General features: G+C 37.8%; 1 protein-coding gene across 5 annotated transcripts in view; it reads right to left on the bottom strand.

Annotated features, from left to right (window-relative positions):
* Positions 1-22,227, bottom strand: part of LAMA2 (laminin subunit alpha 2) — a 503,865-nt gene that overhangs the window by 44,105 nt on the left and 437,533 nt on the right. For all 5 annotated transcript variants that reach the window (XM_075924139.2, XM_075924141.2, XM_075924140.2 and 2 more), the window contains 6 exons: positions 21,344-21,477; positions 14,149-14,308; positions 8,378-8,502; positions 5,283-5,445; positions 3,200-3,344; positions 1,917-2,055 (listed from right to left, as the gene is read on the bottom strand). In XM_075924139.2, the coding sequence (XP_075780254.2) occupies positions 1,917-2,055; positions 3,200-3,344; positions 5,283-5,445; positions 8,378-8,502; positions 14,149-14,308; positions 21,344-21,477 (866 nt within the window). The remainder of the gene's footprint in view (positions 1-1,916; positions 2,056-3,199; positions 3,345-5,282; positions 5,446-8,377; positions 8,503-14,148; positions 14,309-21,343; positions 21,478-22,227) is intronic.

The raw sequence follows: 22,227 nt of genomic DNA, 5'->3' as shown, positions 1-22,227 counted from the left end.
GAGTGTTAAGCACTTGGGAGCAGCTTTGCTTGTTGCAGCAGAAGCAACTTTTTTAATTAACAGCCCCAGGGGAACAGCTGGTGTGAAAGCTACCCACAGGCTGCTTCTGCACTGCCACCTGAACCAAGCTGCGCTTACTCAATGCATGCAAGTCATGCAGATATTTAATTATTTTTACCTTGCTTTCATACTAGGATAAAAGAGAGGGAAAAACAATTTTATTTTTAATTACAGTCACTGTAGAAAATGATATTCATAATCAGGATTCAGAACATTTCAGACTGAAATAGATCTAGTGAAAACAGATGTATGATAGAGAGATTCTTTTAATATAAATAATTATGCAACAGACCTTAACAGGCACTAGCACAGCTAATGGTGCTATTCCCCACCACACGTTCTCCCTTAAAATATCATGTAGCTCTGTAAATACTTGCATTATTTGTTGCTACAATTAGTCATGTGTAAAAGAAAAATCTTAAAAGTAACTTGTAGGAAATGGGTTGGGACTAATACAGCCTGGTGTTCTCACAAAGTCATAGGTATCTCAATGTCCGCTGCTTGCGGCAGCTCAAGTGATCTTTAGCTACGATAGTAAATTACTGCACCATGCATCTTGCACCACTTCACAACTGATGAATCATAGCTACAGGCACAATGGTTCCCACAGTTTAAAGTAGCTATAGTGTTCTTCGTTTCCTAAACAACCAGAAAGGATATGCCTAGGAGTAATTTCTTCACATAATTTGGCACATACCAGTGTGACTTCACAATTATATAATACAATATGAGACTTCATAAGTGAAACAGCTTGGTTTTTTCATTGCAAGTAAACTGATATCAGAGGTACCATAAATTAAATGTAATAAGTTAACAAATATGCCTCTTCTCCTTTTGGTTGTCGCACAGCCCACTAAACTACAGCAATGCTTTCTGGTGCACAAGGTGACTAAGACTTTCATTAAGAAATGTAAATGAGATTGACATGGATTAATAGACTATTTTTGTTATAGTTCATCTGTTCATTGTAGCTCAATTTTTTTGTCATGTAGAAATACTGAACAATCATTGAACCATTGAGCCTTTGAACCTGTTAAATTCCAGAATCTCATATCCCATTTCTTAAATACTGAACTATAGTGAAAAGAAAAATTCAATGTATTTTATACATGGTGAAATTTACTGTGGAGGAGTTTTTCTGAGTAAGCAGTTCAGAATTGGACTCACAGATAAATAAAATAAAATAAAATTAACCAAATTTCATTACATTTTAAGTACACTGCATGATATTTTAAATCTATTCAATATAATTCTTGAGCTCAAAGAATTTTACCTTAGTGAAGTATTTAAGAATGGAACTTTTCTCTTTAAATAAGTACAACATTCAATACATTTTATATAACCCGTATTGAAAGTATATTAGGCCCAGATCCTGCAAAAATTGACACAATCATTTAATATTAAACAAATTAGTAGTTTCTGACTTCAGAGAGACTACTTATATGTGTAAAGTTAAACATGTACTTAAGTCATTGCAGGATTTGGGTCTTAGTTTGGTCTGTAGTTTTGGAGGTGCAAATTCCATTTTTATATGAAGCAAAAAAAATATGGATAAAGAGAAGCCATGTTACATTACTTGTTTCCATACACAGCATCAGGAACCTTTACTGTAGTATAATCACAGCTTACAGTGCATTTGAAATGGAGCAATGACCAATTCAAGCCATCTTAGGGAATAAGCTGTCACTTACAGAAGAAATATAACTTAAGAGTGTCAATGCCAAGGTACCTTTCGGTCCTGCATTGGGAATGGAATTCTCTCCTGGAAAGTGAACTTGAGGAGAACCAGGTAGATACACCACACTTACGTTATATACCCTCCCAATAGGCAAATATATTGTTTTAAGTCCAATTACCTCAGGTTTCTGAGAATCGGCAATCCACCAAAATATATTTTCTCATCAGCTTTCAAGTTGAGACCAAAATGGCTTCCTGTAGAAGTTGTTGTTATGATCTCTTCCTGATTGGTATCTATGTCTACAACTGATACATTGGCTGGAAAAGAATAAGAAGTTTAAAATCAGACATGAACAATATATTGCACAGTGGAAATAAATGAAGGAAATTTCTTTTTGGAGTGTAGAAAGTGGGGTAGAGTATCTTGCTGGTTAGATACTGGATTTCCAAATAATAAATTATCTGGCTGGGAGAAAAAACATATTTTTCTCTGTTGCCATAACAACCTGAAAAGTACCACTGCAATCTTGTATGCTTTATTTTTAAATATGTTCTATCCCCAGCCCTACCTGGTTTGTTTTCAGTGTCAATACTTTATTCAGTGACAAGATTAGGACACAATCAAGAATGAGGAGATCATTTCATATCTACTTTGCTCGTTTGAATCCAATGCAGGACACAAATAAGCAAAAGCTTTTACCATAGATAGTTGCTTAGCATCATACGTATCTCAGTTCAAGTCCCAGTGGACATATAACTTACTTCACAAACAAGCCTCATGCTGTATACAATTGCCAGATTCCTCTCAACAAAAGTCAAATACAGAATGGATATGGAGTCCACATTCACCTCTGACTCCCTGTAGTTCCTGCTTAGCTTTAGTTTTTGTACAAGTAGAGCTTAAAGAATCCATGGCATTTTTTTAAAGCGTTTCTGCTGTCTGAGTTCCAGTATTCATGATACTGTATTACTGAATATATAATGGCTTCTGTGTTTATTTACATAATTATTGCACTGCCAGTATTTAACTCATTATTTTTAAAGCACTTTGTGATACCCAGAAATATGAAAAGCATTGTAAAGCATAAAACCAATTTTGAATCTAGCAGAAATCACATAGGTTTGCTTTATGAACTTTAAACAACATCAGAGCACTGCACGAAGAAAACATTTTTCACTCAAATACATTTTAGAATGTAATTTAGCCAGCTGAAAGCAGAATTATGCCTGAAAATTAAGCTACCGGTTTCAAGAGAAAGTCATAAAAGACCTGGTTGACACTACAATCAGTCATTTCTAGCCTAAGCCACCTGAAACCTAAGCAAAAGAAGTTGCTAAATCACTTTCTCAAAGAACTTTCTAATCCAGCAATTTTGTACATCATCTTCCCCATGATTAGATGGTTAGCTGTGCTGGATAGGGTAATTAGAGCACTTATGATGTTATCACTGTAGGAACTCACCTTGTTTCTGAATTCTTGACAGGGTGAATGATTTCCATTTCCCATCGTTATAGTTTTGGTTGCCAATTACAGAAGTTGTACCTGAACCCAGATCATAGCTGACTTTTATATGCCCATCGGTGAGCTCTATGCTCATGAAATCTTTCTGTTAATGAGACATATTGGACACATTGCTTAGACACACTGGAAGACTGGTTTCTGTTCTCCGTGATAAGCAATATTTAACATGAAACAATTCTTTAATGAGTGATAATATACAAGATTGTTATATAAGTTGTTAAACTCTTCAGATATTTGCTGTGCCTAACTTCAAGTGCACCAAAATATATTGTCAAAGAGTTATTTTTATTTCTTAATTTCTTATACAGGTCACTGGCTAAAGTGGTGCATTGTCTTGCAATTGTTTCTAGTTTACCACAAATGGATTTGTGTAGTTCAGTTTGCTGTGATTCCTAACAAGTACTGGTGCTGGTGTTTAAATACCCTGAGGTTGCATCAGTGGTAGCTGACTGGAGTGATGGTATAATAAACTAGAATATCTAGAGCAAACAAAAACCAGTAGGATACAGGAGAAAAAATTATTAGCTCATGAAAGAGTAGGTCTTGAGAAATAGGGAACTACTTAACCAGGGGCATGAGACCATGACAAGTTTTAATTTTAGATATCGTTTCTCTCATGGCTGCTCCTTCCAAAGATAGTATGAACCCACATTTTAATAGAGAAATTATTTCACGGACCATCTTTGCTCCTGTTGTATGGCCACCTACCCACCTATTCACAACCAGAAGACATCCCCAGAGAAGCTACCACAGTTGCTATATAAAAAATTAATCTTAACAAAAATAATGAATTTTGGCTCTCTCTTAATGCAGTTCCAGTGACAGGAAATAAGCCAGCACAATGTGATCAGCGAATGGCACATGCCCACAAGTAAATGTTCTGTAATGACCCAAGAAACATTTTTGAAAACCCCTGACCTGAAGCTCACAATCCATATTAGAAGAATAAAGTGTGATGGATTCTGATCTCAGTTATGATATTGTCAGTTTGAAGCAGTTGTACTGATATTTAGTGGAACTGTTCAAGATTTACATCAGTGCAAATTAGATCAGTTTCTGGACAGTTGTATTTAGGAATAAGAAAAACTTAAAAAACAACAAATAGTCTAGTAGCACCTTAAAGAGTAACAAAACATGTATATGGTATCATGAGCTTTTGTGGGCACAACCCACTTTTGTAGATGTCAGGATCATCTGAAGAAGTGGGGTGTGCCCACGAAAGCTTATGATACCACCTACATGTTGTGTTACACTTTAAGGTACTACTAAACTATTTGTTGTTTTTTAAGTTTTTCCTGTTACAGACTAACTCAGCTACCCCTCTGAAGCTTTAGGAATAAGACAACTGGTCTGTTCCTTATGTCCACAGACCCTTGACAAAGCAGACAAATGAAAAAATAAAATAATCTCGATAAACAATGTCTGAAATTTCCCAGTTCAGCTGTAGTGTGAGAACACTAATTTTTAAAAGACATGCCTAAGGCATATTCTGTTGGGTGTTCTGTGCATAGTTACACTATCCCAATGCCCACTTTGGACACAAAATCATTCTGTAGTCAGTTCTTTCTTGTGCCTATCATTTTTCATTTATTATACTTTAAGCCACAAAAATTAACCACAACTGAAGGGACAAAATAAAAAGTTTTTGCTAATTTGAGCATCTCAAAAGATGAAATAAAAAATCTTGGCCACACTAAAGTAATTGACTTCTGTGGGGCCAGGACTGCACCCATGACATTTTTTCCCATATGAACACACACCACCACTCCTTTCTCAACACTCTCACATCCAAACATAAGATGACAACTGAAATGCTGCCTAGTATACTAGAATATTGTCACATACAAATCATTTGACTCCACAACTCACTATCTATAAAACCCTCCAGCTTCAGTATTGCAGAGATAATCAACATTGTAATTGCACAGTTGTTTTTTTAATTTTCATTTCTTCTTTTGAGGATCAGATATTTAGTAATTGTATAGATAGCATGAAACATGGTGAGAAGGTTTTATTTTTTTACCAAGTCATCTGTAGCAAGGTACATCAGCAGAGCACTGGAAGAGAAGGTCTTGAACTTGAACATCACAGTAGAAATATTGGGGTTCCAGCGGACTGGGCGGCTCACCAACGCATAACCATCTCCGTCAAACTGAACAGTTCCCTCACTGTCTGCCACCTGTGGGCTATTAGAAAAAGAAAGTCTTCATATTCCCACTAGTTTTTCGAACTGCTTTTGGGCAAAAAGGAACCACAAGAATCTGAGGGAAGCCAAATCTTATTCAAATATATCTTCTGACACCTGAGCCTGTAAACTCAATCCATATGTTGTAAAACATGGAAGGTAGTCTAGGAGAAAAATAGGGGAGATGTCTGCCTTGAGTGTTTCATAGGCCATATAATTTAATCTGGCATATTTTAGTGTGAAAAGATTCATGTCAGCATTAGGTAACCACAGATATTAAGTGATTTTAGTAGGTGACAGCCCTAGAGACTGAAGTCCTCTATTTATTCACAACTGATATACAGCACAAGAACAGCAGTGTCAGTCTCCCCACACTGTTCTGCCACTGTGCCTGAATTCTGTTAATATCAGAGCTCTGAGCCACAGGACTTTTTAAACCTATAAACCTGCCACCTCTGACTAAGGAACCCAATCCTGGACTCTGATTGGCAAAATGCTGGGTCTCCTGATTGGTTCACACCTTCCGTACAAACCACACATTGGTGCAAGCAGCTGTCTGTGAAACTGGGTTCTCTCTGCTTCAGACTGTTTTTCTTTTTTTTGAGATATCTATTTCTACTGTCTGCTGCTGATCTCTTGGTAACCTGACTCACCTAGTTCCTGACCAATGTTCCCTCTAATCTTTTCCATCCTTGTGTAGACTTTTTCCATCTATGTGCAGAATAAATATTTTATGTGCACCAAGGATGTATGAATGTGCACCACCAACAGAAACAAAACCTAGGTATGGGCACTCAATTAGTTGGGCAGCATTTGAATCTCTCCTGAGTAGCTTCACAAGTGCACGGCTTACAGGGAACACTGCTCCTGACATCTGATTTGGGATTTGACCTCTGGCCTGTCTTGGAGTTGGAGCTCTTGCTACTGGACCTGGCCTGACCCCCATCTCCTGTTCTGAACTCTAGGTCAGACCACCCAAATCCAGGGTGTGACAGTTAAGTTAAGAAGAGAACACATGTTTCAGGAACAAGTCAGTTCAGTTTCCTTTGCTGTTCAAACAATGTTGTCTCTTCTGAGACTTCCAACAAGAGATGCAATTCATGCCAACTTACTATTGTGGTGGGGTTTTTTGAGATGTGGATTCATTCCCATTCTTTTCTGTCAGACAACCAGTGACTTTTGGGCACTACTAAAGTCAGCCGAATTTGATCAAGAGATTTAGAAACAAAGAAGTGGCGTGCATGGGTCCTCACTCAGGCTATGTCTACACTTGCGGCTTCTTGCGCAAGTAATATGCAAATGAAGCTAAGCGTGGACTATTGCTGAGCCTCATTTGCATACCTAATGAGCTACCATTTTTTCAGAAGAGGCTCTTGCGCAAGAAGGAGCGTCTACACTGCCCCTCCTTGCGCAAGAAAAACCCTCTTGTGCAATGCCGTTCTTCCTCTCAAGTAACAGGTGTAACGGCATTGCGCAAGAGGGTTTTTCTTGCGCAAGAAGGGGCAGTGTAGACGCTCCTTCTTGTGCAAGTGCCTCTTCTGAAAAAAATGGTGGCTCATTAGGTATGCAAATGAGGCTCAGCGATATTCCACGCTTAGCCTCATTTGCATATTACTCGTGCAAAAAGCCGCGAGTGTAGACATAGCCTCAATGTTTCATTATGCATAGGGCCCTGCCATATTAATGGCCAGGAAAAATATGTCATGAACTGTGAAATCTGCTTTCCCCGCATGAAGTCTGGTCTTTTGTGTGCTTTTACCTTATAATACATAGATTACACAGGGGAGACCAGTTCTGAAACTGGGCATCCTGATCCAAAAGGATTTTAAAGGATGGTGGGAATACTGCCACCATTCTGTGCTGTCCTCAGAGCTGAGTCGCCAGCTCTGAAGGCAGCGCCCCATCACCACCAGTAGCAAAAGCAGTAACAGTAGCGATACCCTGCCATACTCCCCTTACATTTTTGCTGCTGCAGGTGGCAGCTCTGCCTTCAGAGCTGAGCTCCCAGCCAGTAGCCTCCACTTTCTAGCTGCCCAGCTCCAAAGGCAGCGCAGCCACCAGCAGCAATGCAGAAATAAGGGTAGCAATACCACAACTCCCACTACAATAACCTTCCGACTCCTTCCCCCAACTCCTTTCTTGGTCAGGGTCCCTACAATTACAACACTGTCATTTCAGATTTAAATAGCTGAAATGATGACATTTCCAATTGTTTAATCCTATGACCTTGAAATTGACCAAAATGGACTGTGAATTTGGCAGGGCCCTAATTATACATACTATTCCCTCATTTTTATATGTAAAAAAGGATCTTGGATTTAGATTTCTAACTCCCACATAGTCATGTTTCATGGTGAGTTGCTCTCTCATATATTTTCCAGGAGAGCAATTTTATGAGATTAATTTAAAGTTCTTATTGTGGGAATGGGGCAATGTGCTATGGATGAAGTTAAGGTGAGCAAACTTTGCACTTTCTTACATGTTCCTAAGCCCCAACATTCTTTTTCATTCCTTCTCTTGAGCTCCAATCAATCATTTCAGGATCATCACACATGTGCTTGAGAAATGAGATTTATTCTGTTTTGGCCTGATCCAAAGCCCAGTGAGGTCAACAAAAGATTTTCTACAATCTCAATAGGTTTTGGAGCAAGATTTCACTGTACTCAGATGAGGGTACTCTCTCCTCATTAGCCTTAACTCTATTGCAGGTACTATCAACCTCCTTTATTAAATGGGGGAGGGGGACCCACTACTTGGTATTATTAATATTCCTTTAGATTCATTGATTTATGTGCAGCATTCTGTATTGTGCTTACTTACAGGGGGATGACTGGTAAAGATATTCCTATTTTACTCCCCAACAGAATGATGCATGCTCACAGACAGATATATAAAGAGCAAAGAACATAAAAAGAAGCCAGTTCATTACCAACCTGACAGTACATCCTTTGCAGTCACCTTCTGTGTCTCTGAAATTCCACAGTCCTATGGGTTTGCTGTCCAAGTAAGTTTCTCCCATGCAGCCAGTGAAGGTAGTGACTCTTACAGCATCAGATTTCTGCAGATAGGAAAATACAGAATTTGTTAGAATGAAGTTTGAAGTGATCTTCTATCTTCACAGTATAACGGTAGAATGGATACAACAAATACTGAAAGAGAGTGGAGATTTATGACAAAATATCATTTTCATTCCACACATTCTTTTTTAAAATAAGTATCTGGGCGTAGATAAACTAGTATAGGAGTGCAGTAGGACTGGAAAAGCAGGATATGTAGGGAAAAGATCTGGGCACATAATTCTTGGTTTTCTTCCTGATTCAACTGCCCCATCTGCCTCACCAGATATTCATGATAGTTACTATTCTTCCACCTGTGGAATACTCTTTTCCAAGTTTCAGTGTTTTTCCTTTACAGATCAAGGTAAGGACTGTTTAATCTCCTCCACACTATGGTAAATATGCTGTTTCCACATTATATTCAGTCCTTGAAAGCCATGAAAATGAGAGACTGGAAAATGAAGCACGTTAGCATGATGAGCATTGCTAACACCAGTTAGTTGGTTAACATTGGAAAAATCATATAATTTTGAAATTTAAAAAAATACTGCAAAAGCAAAGCAAGATGAAACTCCTACTAAATGATGGTAACACGTTCTGTGTGGGTTCCACTCATTTTAGCTAACTGAAATTAACATGAGACTATGATCAGCGCATATAAATCTCATCTCAATTCATCCTTCTAAAAATGTTAATTTCATTTAAAGTTTTACTTCCATATAAGCTGATTTAAAATCTATGCATTTAGAATTTTGAGACATAAAAGCACCAGATGCTTTTGATAAGCAGTAATCAATATTAAGAATATTAATTTACAAGAACATGAAGAAGAACATCTTGAAAACTTTGAAAGAAGAATATGGTTTGAAAGTCTTAATGTGCTGTCATATTTCCCAGAGTAATCATAAATGTTTTAATTAGAAGCAGGATGAATTTATTGTCACTTATGAGAACTTCATGATATGTAAGTAAGAAAAATTCTATATGGAAAGGAACATTTTATAAACATTTCAGAGCAGGAAAGTGATATGAAAGAAGCCGACACACACACACAAAAAGGGATTTCCGATCCTATCCTAAGGCAAATCTGTGATTCTGTTTGATCACCCAGACTGAGACAGAGTAAATGAAATATTAGATTTATGAGTGATACCTTTTAAAGTATCAATGACCTTGATGAATGTTTCAATTTTTTATAGGAGATGCTATTTTAAATACTGTAAGATTCTGCCAGACTTCATTTTGTCTATTTAATAACTAAACTTACAGAGGAGGATACAATGTTGTTATCCTCATGCTGGTCCCAGGATATTAGACAAGATGCGTGAGGTAATAATCTATTTGTGGGCCAACTTCTATTGGTGAGAGAGACACACTGTTGATCGTACACAGAGCAATTGCTTCATGTCTCACCAACAATAAAAGGTATTACCTTACCCACCTTGGCTACGTCTAGACTGGCATGATTTTGCGGAAATACTTTTAATGGAAAAGTTTTCTGTTAAAAGTATTTCCGCAAAAGAGCATCTAGATTGGCCATTACAAAGTCAGTGTTCTTGCGCAAATTCAAGTGGCCAGTGTAGACAGCTGGTAAGTTTTTGCGCAAAAGCAGGCGCTTTTGCACAAAAACTTGCCAGTTTAGATGCACCCGTTGTGTTTCTTAGAGAGGAGAATCAAGGTTACATTAGTCTCTTTTGTTCACAGACCTTGCTAGAATGTAGTTTAGTCACTGAAAATATTGAATTTTCTGATTCTTAAATATAACTTCAAATTTTGGAGTTTCCACGTCTCTGCCTCATGCTGATGAGTGACTGGGACTTCAGAGTCCCCAATTCAGATAGCACACGCTTTATGTGCTGAATTGCTTTCACGGCACCTCTACCTTATTCCACCTCTACCTTATTCCCATCCTATTTCCAAATGTGGGGAAAAATAAACAATAGCACTTATTTGTCAATTGTATTTTCAAATTTAAACTCTGCTGTGTGTCAAAATCTTTTAAGCTCTCTTGGCCCACTACCTTCAACACCCTCTTAACCTCCTTCCCTCTCCCCCCCCCCCCTCCCCCCCCCGGTATTTCTGCATTAGATTTTTAATCTTTTATTTCATTTTTGTGTGGTAGATAGTTTATAATACATCATTTGCAAGTTATTCTTGTTAACTGTTTTGTGAAGCAAACAGATGAAAAATGTTAGGGAAGGAAGCAGTGTGTGTGTGTGTATATATATATATATATATATATATATATATATATATATATATATATATATATATATATATATATATATATATATATATATATATATATATATATATATATATATATATATATATATATATATAACTAGTTATAGTATCAATACAGTTTAATATGTTATAGCAAGTGTGAAATGTTGTCTGCAGCTGGAATATTGGGTAACAACAGACATCCTAATTAAGTGACAGTAGCATAGTCTCAAGATATTACTGAGTACACACTGGTATCAAGTTTCCATTAAAAAGTAATGACTAATCAAATAGATCTCAATCTCTTAGATTTAGAGCTTTTAAATAACCTTTTCTTTAAAGAAACACATCTGAGATTTTACAGCATTGCTGCAGAAGATAATACCAAGCACAAACATTATTTAATTAAATGAATGCCTTTTGCATTGGCAGCCTGTGGACAGTGCTAATGATTTTGGCTTCTAAAAGCTGAATTGGATAGCATAGCTGCCGTGAAGACTGTGGCAGCTTTTCCACTACAACCTTCCAATTCTCCAGACTTTATAACCCAGACAGAAAATTTCATTTCATGCTGGAACTTAAGTTAAAAGACTCACTCTGGGAGTACTGTTTCTCCTCCAGATTTATGCTAAAACATGTATGTGCAGACATTTTAAAATAGTAGAGCTGTACAAATAAAAACAACTAATGTGACTGTTTGACTCACTTATGCCATCAGAAATCAGAAATAAAATCAGAAATTAACTAAAACTGTAAAATGAACTTGAATTTTTAGTTTTGTCCCACAGCTTTGAGCACTGTGGTTCACCACTCTTGGTTGACAGGCCAAATGTGCTGGCTGAGGGACTTCTTGAAGTCTGTTGATGGCTTTTTAGTTCTTGCAGAATTTATACATTAGATTTGTTTTAAGTTAAGCTTTTAGGTCCAATTTAGGAAAGCACTAATATTAAAAGATGCTAAAATCCCATTTAAGTCCACAGACTTAAATTCATGCATAGGGAAAATTTAAGCATGAACATGATTAAATGTTTATCAGAACCAGACTCCTAGCCCTTGTGACCTGACCCAGATGTGTGCTGTCTAATTGAATCTGTAACCAAACAAACATAATGGTTCAAATTCACTACTGGTATAGGCAGAAGCAATTCTACTTCACCTTTATGTCGTTGTGTCTAATTGGGTGTTTGGGGGTTATGGCTATACTGTCTCCATTCATCTCAGTTTATTCTGAAGCCTAATGGCAAGCACTGAAATCATAATACATTATTGCTGAATATTATAGGTGAAATCTCCAGCTAATATGTTTTTCCAACATGGCTGAATACCATAAAAATTAGATAGTAGAGAAAAAGGCATTTTAGGTGTGTGGTGTTCCACTTGAAGCCCCTGGACCCAGTTTCTCTTTCTGATGAAGCAGAGCACTAACAAGAGAAAGTATAGGAAAGAGTGATAGTGAGTTACTGTGCTAAATAGCCAGATAGATTTGGCATGGGTTCAGCAACGGGTAGTCGTGAAATGTTCATTTTGCAACTGATTATGGAAGGCTCAATACTCTGAAAGTTTGAACCCTCTCTGGACTCTGAGTATCTGGCAGAATATTATTGCCAGGTGTTTGGTACAGAGATTCTTATTTGTAGCTTTCAGTGGAAGCTTAAAATCTTTTTTTTCTAGCTTCTGGGAAAGCAAGAAGATGAAAAGCAATCTAGACCTACATTTGCAGCTGCTAGGGAAGCATGAGAAGAGACGTAGCAAAGGCTGTTCTGTGTCACTAAACTTTTGTCCAGCCATCTTGAGTGAAATTACCTTTTCTACTTTCTGATAGGAAAACATAAGATAAAGAAACAACTGTGATAGTTATCTTTCCACTTAATGATTCAAGAAGAAGCTTCAAGATTTATTTGCTCAACAGCTCAGAAAACTTTCAAAGAATAAAATATTCAGGTTGCTTGCAGATCCATTTTCAGGTAAAGCAGAAAGAATTTAGATCAAAGTTCAGGTAATAAAGAGTGCCTTACAATTCTCCAATCCAAATCTCTTAAAAGAAGTTTTCTCAATTTCTACAGTTGCTTGTTGAATGTCTGATATCCAGTGTTATGTGAGAGAGCTGCTATTTATGCAAGTTTACATGCACAAGCAACACTCTATTAATAAAAAATATCTATTAGCTTCATTTTTTTAGAATTAGAACTTCAGAAAACTGAACTTCCATCCCATGAAAAATTCTGATATTTCAACACTTGCTTTTATCCCAAAAAGTTGAAATTCAAATTTCTAGTGAAACTAAATTTTGAAAATTTTTAGTTTGGAAATGTCTAAATAAACAATCTCAACATTTTTATGAAAATAAATATTTTGTTTTTTTACACATTGATATTCTTGCCATTTCAAAGTGTAAAAATATATTTGAAATTAAACATTGTTTCCATTTTTTTCTTGAAACTGGAAAATTTCACTGAATGTTTTTTCCCGTGAAACACTATTTCACTAGAAAATATTTTCTTCTTAATTTAATTTATACTTCTTTTAATACTTGTTTTGTTAGGAAATTTTTTACTGTAGAAAAAAATTAATTATCTTTATTCAGAATAAAGTTCATTTGCATGTATATGTAAGAGCAGTTCTTGAATTTGTGTTAACTTAAACAATGCAAATTAGGTGCTGCAAATATTGTGCACCACCTACTATAGTAGGCAAAAATAACTTCTTACAGCTTTCATTATATTAATTTCTCTCTTTCTGGATCCCCTATCCTGAGTCCTTTGGAGCTGGAGGCCTTCAGGGTTGAGAAGATCACCCACAAGAAAAGAATAGGAAGAGGAGCCAACAGAAAGGAGAATGGAAGATGTCTCAGATACATTGATTTGGGAGCAGGAACAAATGGATAAGTCTACAGAACTGAGACTTGCCAAGAACTGGGGTGACACATGAGAGCACAGAAAGAGGCCAGGGCAAGGTAAGAAGTGGTCAGGGGAATTTGTGCACTCAGGCATTGACTCCCTATTCAAGGATCCCTTCACCAGAACCTAGCCAAACGAGGAAAGTGTAGCTGAAATTCCCTAATGAGGAGTGCAGGACAGTGAATACTCCCCTCCCCTGACACCAGAGTTTAGGACCTGTGAGTCTGGACTCTGATAGAAGGTCCAATGTGAATTGATCAACTTTTGTATGTGGGACTAATGGTCTACTCTGGTAAGGGCGGGATTCCATGTGACCCAGATGTAGGGCCAAGTTGCAAGAAGCAACAGACCATCACTGAAACTGAATGAATTTTGGCAGGGGGCAGATGCAGAGTCATTAGGGAACCTGTGCTGGCCATGCTTTCATTACAATAAATATATATTCATTAATTATAAAAGCAGGCACTGCCTATGTAAATAACAAAACTGAAGTATTAATGCACCAAGGGTGAAGAAGTACATTACCTTAATTTTATCAGTTAGACCACCAACAAACAGCACGGCATTTGCATCTACATCCAGAATAGTATAACCAGGTGGAGAGACTGCGCTGAAGGTACTCGGCACAATGGTAGCTTTGGGACCATCAAGAGCTCGTACTGAAATTGTGCCGTTTCTTCCAGTCCTTGGAATTGAACCAAAGCAAGCAAACAAACAAATAAAAAAAATCTGCTATTAAACCACAATGAATAAAAGCCTCATATTTTCTAGCTATCATTGACAAGTGACATGCACTACTAGTCCTTTTGTACTTATTATTCAGTTTTCAATATCAACCAGAAGAGGTTTCATAGCTCTCATATACCTGTGCAAGCACCAAATCTGATCACACAACAAATGTTTATTCTCACCTCAGTATCCTTTCTGCATATAATTAATTATATGCATCCATGTAGGTGGTGAATTCACCCACTAAAATAGAGAATCTTCTCTTTTGATAATTACTATGACCAAAATAGTACAGTGTAAATGTATTTTGACTTTACAAATGAAGTAGGCTATGATTCAAATTCATTTCTGAATTTCATATGGTGTATTGGATTAATTTTATTCCTCTAAAGTGGATGATCATATAACAAAGCCCTTTAATTTACTTCATTGTAATGCAGGAGACCTGCATCCTCCACAAAGGAGCTCCCTGGTTGATTAATACACTCAGGCACAAGCCCTATTATGTTTAAAATGGCTGCCTCGTTGTGTTTAAAATTGCCTTTTTATATATTATAATATGATTTGCCGCTTTGTGAACAGTTTTTTCAGCGTTTCCTGTTTCTGTATTCAGAGTCAGAAATAAATGCAGTATCTCAGATATTGGTGTGATAAACTGTTGGCCAATACTTACAACTTAATGGAAACCAATTATGAACCTTTGCATCATAAGGTATGAACTCCTCTGAGATTATTAGCCTTATGGAAAGGTTAATACAAAGGGTTAGTTTCTATTAATTTGCAGTAGTGTCTCAATATTATACCTAATGTATGTTCTTTTGGATTCTACCTTTGGCCTTGAACTGTCACATGTGAACTCCTACATCATCAAGAGTTTATATTCATGTTAAAATAATTGAAAATGTAAAACTCCTAAGTTGGCAATTAGATCTTGGATTTCACATATGAGCAATGTCATGATAACATGGACATTCTTAATGTGGCTATATGATCATATAATCCTAACAGACAGAAATATGAATTCATTGTGTTATATGGAACATATTTATCTCATATTATCTACGATTAATAGAAAAACATAGTGCTTTTACTACAACTTGTCTTTTTCTTAACAGTCCACGTATAGTTTCACCCACTCCTGCTTACTTCCTACATCTGTCAAGACTTATTATTTAGCTAATTGATTAATATTTAGCAATTCATCTTCTGTGGGCTACCCTATTGTAATATAAAACGAATCCAATTTTCAAGCAAAACTAAATGGTCTTTATTCAAAAAGCAGAACTGATATTTGCATTTCTGATACAAGAAAATTTCTGGACAGACAGAAGTAATGAGACTGCATTTCAACTAGAGCTGTTCCAGGTAGCATTTCTAGTTTGAAAAATAGCCACTGACCCCACCCTTTTCTCATATCTCAGCTAGCAAATCAAAACTTTGTTTTTACAAAGTATCCTGAAATCGTCTGGATTTAAACATTAAGAAAATCAATTTTTTCTCATTAGAAGAAAAGATGTCTGTGAATGCTGAAGTAAGCAGTAAACTAAAGAGTTACTACTCAGATAGAGCTGTCATTAGTGCTATCTGATATCTTACTTCAGGCCCACATCCAAAGTACAGTAATGAAGCCCATACATTACTTTAAGTATGCAAATAGTCTCATTTAAGTCAGTGGAACTACCCTTGTGTTTGAAATTACACATGGGTTTAGGCATTCTGCTAAATCAGGGTGTTGCAGAGGGGTGAAGAAAGAGAGCCAGTCTTCTGTAAATCCATAAATCTCATTTCTATTGAACTCTGAATTTTATTTCCTCAAAAATGTATAGACTTGTGAATCCTGTACTTAAAAGGGTAGGAATAGTCAGTACAGGAACTGGAGAAAGAACAATATGACTATAAGGCTTTTATTAAACCACTCAATATTTCAAATGGCAGTGTACAGAAATCAGTATTCAGTTAAACCAGAGTAAAAAGACTAATTCAATCAATCTGAACGCAATGAGAAGACTATGGCACACATTTTTATGTGCTCTCACATATCTCACAAAACATAGGGGATATTGTCAACTAAAGTGCTAACAACAGAGCCTCCTCAAATAACTCATTTGAGAAGGGCTAGTGAGGTTTAAGGGAAGAACAGCTGACTAATATGTCAGTATAAGAGACATTAATAGGATTTGAATGATAATTTGTAAGTGACAGCTGGGTTCCTCTGAGATGCTTGGCAGACTTGAGAACATGTACCAGCACATTGGTAACTGACAATCTGAAAAATGTACACTGCACTATTCAAAAATGCATACTATTTAAGAGATGCATGGAGCAAGAGGACTTCACCTTACATTAGCCATCAACATCTGAATAACTTTGGTGGCACCCACATATGAATCCTTGCTCTTTGACCAACTTGTGTGGAGAGTTATAAGGAGCAAGTTACTAATTGTGCTGGCGGTAAAGAGCATGTGCCTAAAATAAATGTCTACTTTTATACCAGTTCTTCCCCAAAGGACGAATATTCCAAACAGAAAGTTAAGGTTCCCTTAATGGAAAATAAATTGTTTAAACCTTCTAAGTAACAATGTTTCAATGTTCTAAGTAATATTAACGACGTGATATCTAAAGAATATTTGAGTAAAACAAGATTTAGACTAGAGTTAGACTGTGGGCTGATTAAAAACCCACTGAAGTCAATGGGGATCTTTTAATTGATTCTGTTGGACTCTGAATCAAGTCTTTAATGCATTTGATTGTGTCACAGAATTAACTGCTCTGTGTATTGATAACCTGGTCAACATTATTGTGTTAGGGATACAACAGTGATACAGATTAAAGGTCTTCAGTGTGTGTTGCCTCAATTTTTCTTTAAGAATATAAAACCGGTCCCGAGTTCTTCATCTTGATCCTTAAAATCCAACTAGTGTCTCCACAATCTGATCCTCCTAAACATTGCTCCACTGCTCTGATTTGTGCTACAGTAATTGCTTCCCTTGCTGATGTAGCAGTTTGTTCCAGTTGTGTTAGATCTAAAGCCCTATATATCATGAGATGCAGCTTAATAGCAAATGTGCATTTGTAAGATGTCTGCATGATGGCCTGCCTCCATTTTCTGCTGAGATAGTTTTCCTGTAAATTAAAGTTCTATACTATTTCAGTATGCATAATATGAACTCCAACAGCATTCACCTGATGAAGATCTTACATATGTATCTCAATTTGTGTTTTCCCAGCTATAAGATTTAATTGAGCCATCTTGGTCACTTTGCCATAATTTTATTTAGCTCTCTGCTTTGAATGGCTAATTCTGTGATTTCATTACATTGTTTTCCCTCTTCTGAAAGCTACAGATGTAATAAAAATTAAAACTATATTTTCTTCCTATTTCATTTGATGACTATTTTATCTTTTTTTGTGTTTAACACTATGTAAAATTAACATATTATGTTGGGACAGGATTTATTCAAATTAGGATTTGTGTTCTTTATCAGATTTCATTGGATCTGAGATTACATAAATTACAGGGTTTTGTTTAGCACTAACAAACAAAGGATACATAATATACATAGCGCACACATGCAGCATGGTTTGCAATTAAAATATTACAGCTCCCTTTGCAAATAATTAGTGCTGATATGGTATTCTTTATGCATGTATTATAGTGTTCCTTATGTTAAGTGCAGCTATGTTCTCTACTTGCCAAAACAAAAATTCTGAAGATTTTAACAGTGTCTACTCTACAATAAATATATAGTATGGACAGAGATTCAAAAACACCTATTTTTTTTAAACCAAACTATTTTTTTGCCTTAACTGCCATACCAGATGGTATGCACTTTAGGAAAATATTAATATAGTACCTCCAAATATATGGATCAAGAAGTCAATATAACTTTCAGGTATTAATTTATCTAAACGTCTAAAATGTTTTTTTTAAAAACCCTTCAACACCTTCTTTTTTTCAAAACATTTAAAAAATCTGTGTTGTTTAAACCGAGCAAAATCTTTTAAGTTTGATTTTCCATAAGCCACATCTTTTCTAATGTTTTCAGACTGAAGAGGCATTGTGCCTGTTAGTTTCGTGTGTTGAATGACAATCAAAGTATAAGGATGTGACAAGCCACCCTTCCCAATACTTTATCAAACCAACGGGTTTTGAAAAGACACAATTCATTGAAAGCCAAAGAGAAAAATATAGTTTTCAGTTTGAGTGCAAAAATAGCCTTTAACTTTTAAACGTTTTAAAAATAACTCTGTGCTAATGAGTAATTTGTTTCACATTATTATCAATATTTATTTATATTATAGTCATGCCCACAGAACAGTGCAGATGAGATGACATATACATACGATAATACAGATCCTGACATGAAATGACTATGGATAAGCAAACAGACAAAAGGTAGGGAACAGGAACAGTACATACAATTGAATTTTTTAGATAATCTATCCCAACATTCTTGTCTACCAAACCACTGTTTTTTGTCTAAATTTTTGTAGGCCTCGTGGTAGAAGTGTGTTATTAGAAGTTTGGAGGAGAGAGTTGGTCTTTCATATGAGATGAGAAAAGCTTTTCTCAAGAATTTGAAAGAAGTGAAAGTTGGGGTAAGACTGGCACCACTGAGGGTATGTCTACACTAGAAAGTTAGTTCGAACTAACGGACGTTAGTTCGAACTAACTTTCCTATGCGCTACACTAGCGCTCCGCTAGTTCGAATTTGAATCGAACTAGCGGAGCGCTTAGTTCGAACTAGGTAAACCTCATTTTACGAGGACTAACGCCTAGTTCGAACTAGCTAGTTCGAACTAAGGGCTGTGTAGCCCTTTAGTTCGAACTAGTGGGAGGCTAGCCCTCCCCAGGTTTCCCTGGTGGCCACTCTGGCCAACACCAGGGAAACTCTATGCCCCCCTCCCGGCCCCGGACCCCTTAAAGGGGCACGGGCTGGCTACGGTGCCCGTGCCAGGTGCAAGCCTGCCAGCACCCAGCTAGCAGACCCTGCACCTGGCACGGCACAGAGCCACCCACCCGATGCCCCCCAGCCCACCCCCTCTTGCCGGGACCAGGCTGGCGGCTCCCGGGAGCTTCCCCTGGACTGCAAGAGGCGGGCACCTTCCTGGGCTAGTGCGGACATCGTGGACCTCGTCCACGATCTCCGCACTAGGCACAGGAAAGTGGCCGTCTAGGGCAGGAGAGCTGCCAGCCTGGCCACCCAGGACCAGGTGTGCATGAAAATCAAGGGGGTCCACTGAGACCCCCGACACTGAGCCCTGAGCTTACAATGGCCGTCCTGGGTCAGACCAAAAGTCCATCTAGCCCAGTAGCCTGTCTGCCAACAGCGGCCAACCCTAGGGACCCTGGAGGGGATGGACCGAAGACAATGACCAAGCCATTTGTCTCGTGCCATCCCTCTCCAGCCTTCCACAAACTTTGGGCAGGGATACCACTCCTACCCTCTGGCTAATAGGACTCCATGGACCCAACCTCCATCACTTGATCTCACTTCCCTTTAAACTCTGTTCTAGTTGTAGCCTTCACAGCCTCCTGCAGCAAGGAGTTCCACAGGTTAACTATTTGCTTTGTCAACAACAACAACTTTCTGTTACTACTTTGAAGCCTGCTACCCATTCCTTTCCTTTGGTGTCCTCTAGTCCTTCTTTATGGGAACTCATGAAGAACTTTTCTGAATGCACCCTCTCCACCCAACCCCTGCTTTTAGAGACCTCTATCCTGTCCCCCCTCCGTCTCCTCTTTTCTAAGCTGAACAGTCCCAGTCTCTGTAGCCTCTCTTCATCTGGGACCTGTTCCCAACCCCTGATCATGTTAATTGCCCTCCCCTCTCCCAGCCTTTCTCTTCCCCTCTCCCACCTCCTTTTCCCAGTCTCCCCCAGTTTTGTTCAATAAAGACAGAGTCAATGTTGGAAGAAACGTTATCTTTATTTTGTACATCAATAAGAAGGGGGGCTAGGGAAGGGCAAGTGGAAGGAGGTGAGGGAGGAATGGGGTACGAGCCCCCGATGGGGAGGACTGGGCTGGCTCTGCGGGCTTCTGGGGGTGGAAGCTCTCCTGCAGCCCCCCAATTACTCCCTCTCCCCAGATGGCAGCCTGCGGCAAGTGCAGCCGGGCTGATGGCCGAGTGGTGTGATGTGCCCAGTGTGGGCACTCAGGGCACTCCAAGCCAGAACTTCTTTGCAAGCGGGGCACCCCTTAGAACTGTGTGTCCGGGGTGGGGGTCGGGACCCTTTAAGCGCAGCCCTCGGCTAGCCTGAGACAGTATCTCCATGCTCTAAGTCCTCCTTTTATGCCCTGCCGGCACTGCTTCCAGCCATCATTAAGCCCTGTTCAGAGTCCACTCAATGTGGACTTACTAGTTCGAACTAGCAAAACGCTAGTTCGAACTAGTTTTTAGTTCTAGATGCGTTAGTTCGAACTAGCTTAGTTCGAATTAACTAATTCGAACTAAGTTAGTTCGAACTAGCGCTGTAGTGTAGACGTACCCTGACAGAGTAGAGGGCTGGGGGCTCCATATAAAATACAAAAGTGGCCAAGAATAGAGGGATAGAAATATGAAGGGTCTTAAAGATGTTGAAAAGAGGCTATATACCATGTGAGTAAAACCAGGGAGCTTTTAGTAGTTGGATTTTGTATGAACTGAAGGAGGAAGGGTAGAAGTATCTGGGTAAAAGCAGACTATGGATATTGAACATGTGTTGTATATTTCAATAGCAATCAGAGAGAGAGAGAGTAACACAATTATAACCTCTTTGGCTACAAACTCTCTACTAACAGGCTATTGGACACGGGCTTCAAAAATCCATTAAGATGGATTACATTTATCATCTTCAAAAGTATCTCTTTTTTAAAACTACTGTTACAAGTGATATATTTAATAATGTGACTCTGGGGAGAGTGGACCCAATGGTAGCTTACTAAGTTTCAACCTTTTTTTCGGCGGGAGAGGAATAAGAACTATAGCTTGGAAATTAATTGATTACTTGCCTAGAGGCTTCAATCCGGTACCAAGATGCATCATCAATGGTCAGATCTGGATACTCAACGCGTCCAACACCAGATCCCACATCCCACAAGAAGTTTACCTTGCCTTTACGCATCTCTATGGCCAAGAAGTCAGTCTAAAACAAAAAAATAAAATAAAATAAAAAATAAAACAAACAAACAAACAAACAAAAAACAACTATCTATGTGATAAAGAAATCAAATACTTGCATTAGAACAATTCTTATAAATCCCTATCCCTCTTCAGGCTTCTGAAGATCATTAGTAACCTAATGGATCTTGAGATGAGACTCATGCTCACATAACAAAATTTGAACAAAGAAGTCCATGGGAGTCCGAAGTTCACACTTCCATCTCTTAGCCCCATGCTCCCATCTTGGTAAGTGATGTGTGTCCACACAATTCTGGCTCATTGACACTGAAATACTTTACAAACATTCACTAGGTTGGCAATCTTACAATGGAAAATGTGAGTGTTCTATGGGTTGATACACACTGCAATCCTAAATCTTCATTTATAGTGGGAAAATAACACACAGCTCAAGATGTTAGGAAAAGAACACTTTTTCTATTCAAGGAATCATTATTGATGATTCTGGAAGCCCGTCTGCCAAAGGGCTCATGGACAATTGATTCTTTCATCACTACACATTCCTGAAGTTATAGACTTGAGCTAAAGTCATAGTAAGCAGAATCTTTGACAGATTTAAGATGATTAGCTGCTTCATTCCTAAGGGAAAATACATGACAAACAAATAAACAAAATCATCGCAGTTGCATTACTGCTCTTACAAATTTAATGCCATTCATATGGGTATCTCAGATTTGATTCCTAGCAAAAATATAATATATGTGCCATCTATGTT

Source organism: Pelodiscus sinensis, chromosome 3 (genome assembly GCF_052426305.1).
Source record: "Pelodiscus sinensis isolate ZL-2025 chromosome 3, ASM5242630v1, whole genome shotgun sequence".
Lineage (NCBI taxonomy): Eukaryota > Metazoa > Chordata > Testudines > Trionychidae > Pelodiscus > Pelodiscus sinensis.
Note: the sequence above shows the minus strand (reverse complement) of the source record. Positions and strands in the feature narration are given on the sequence as shown.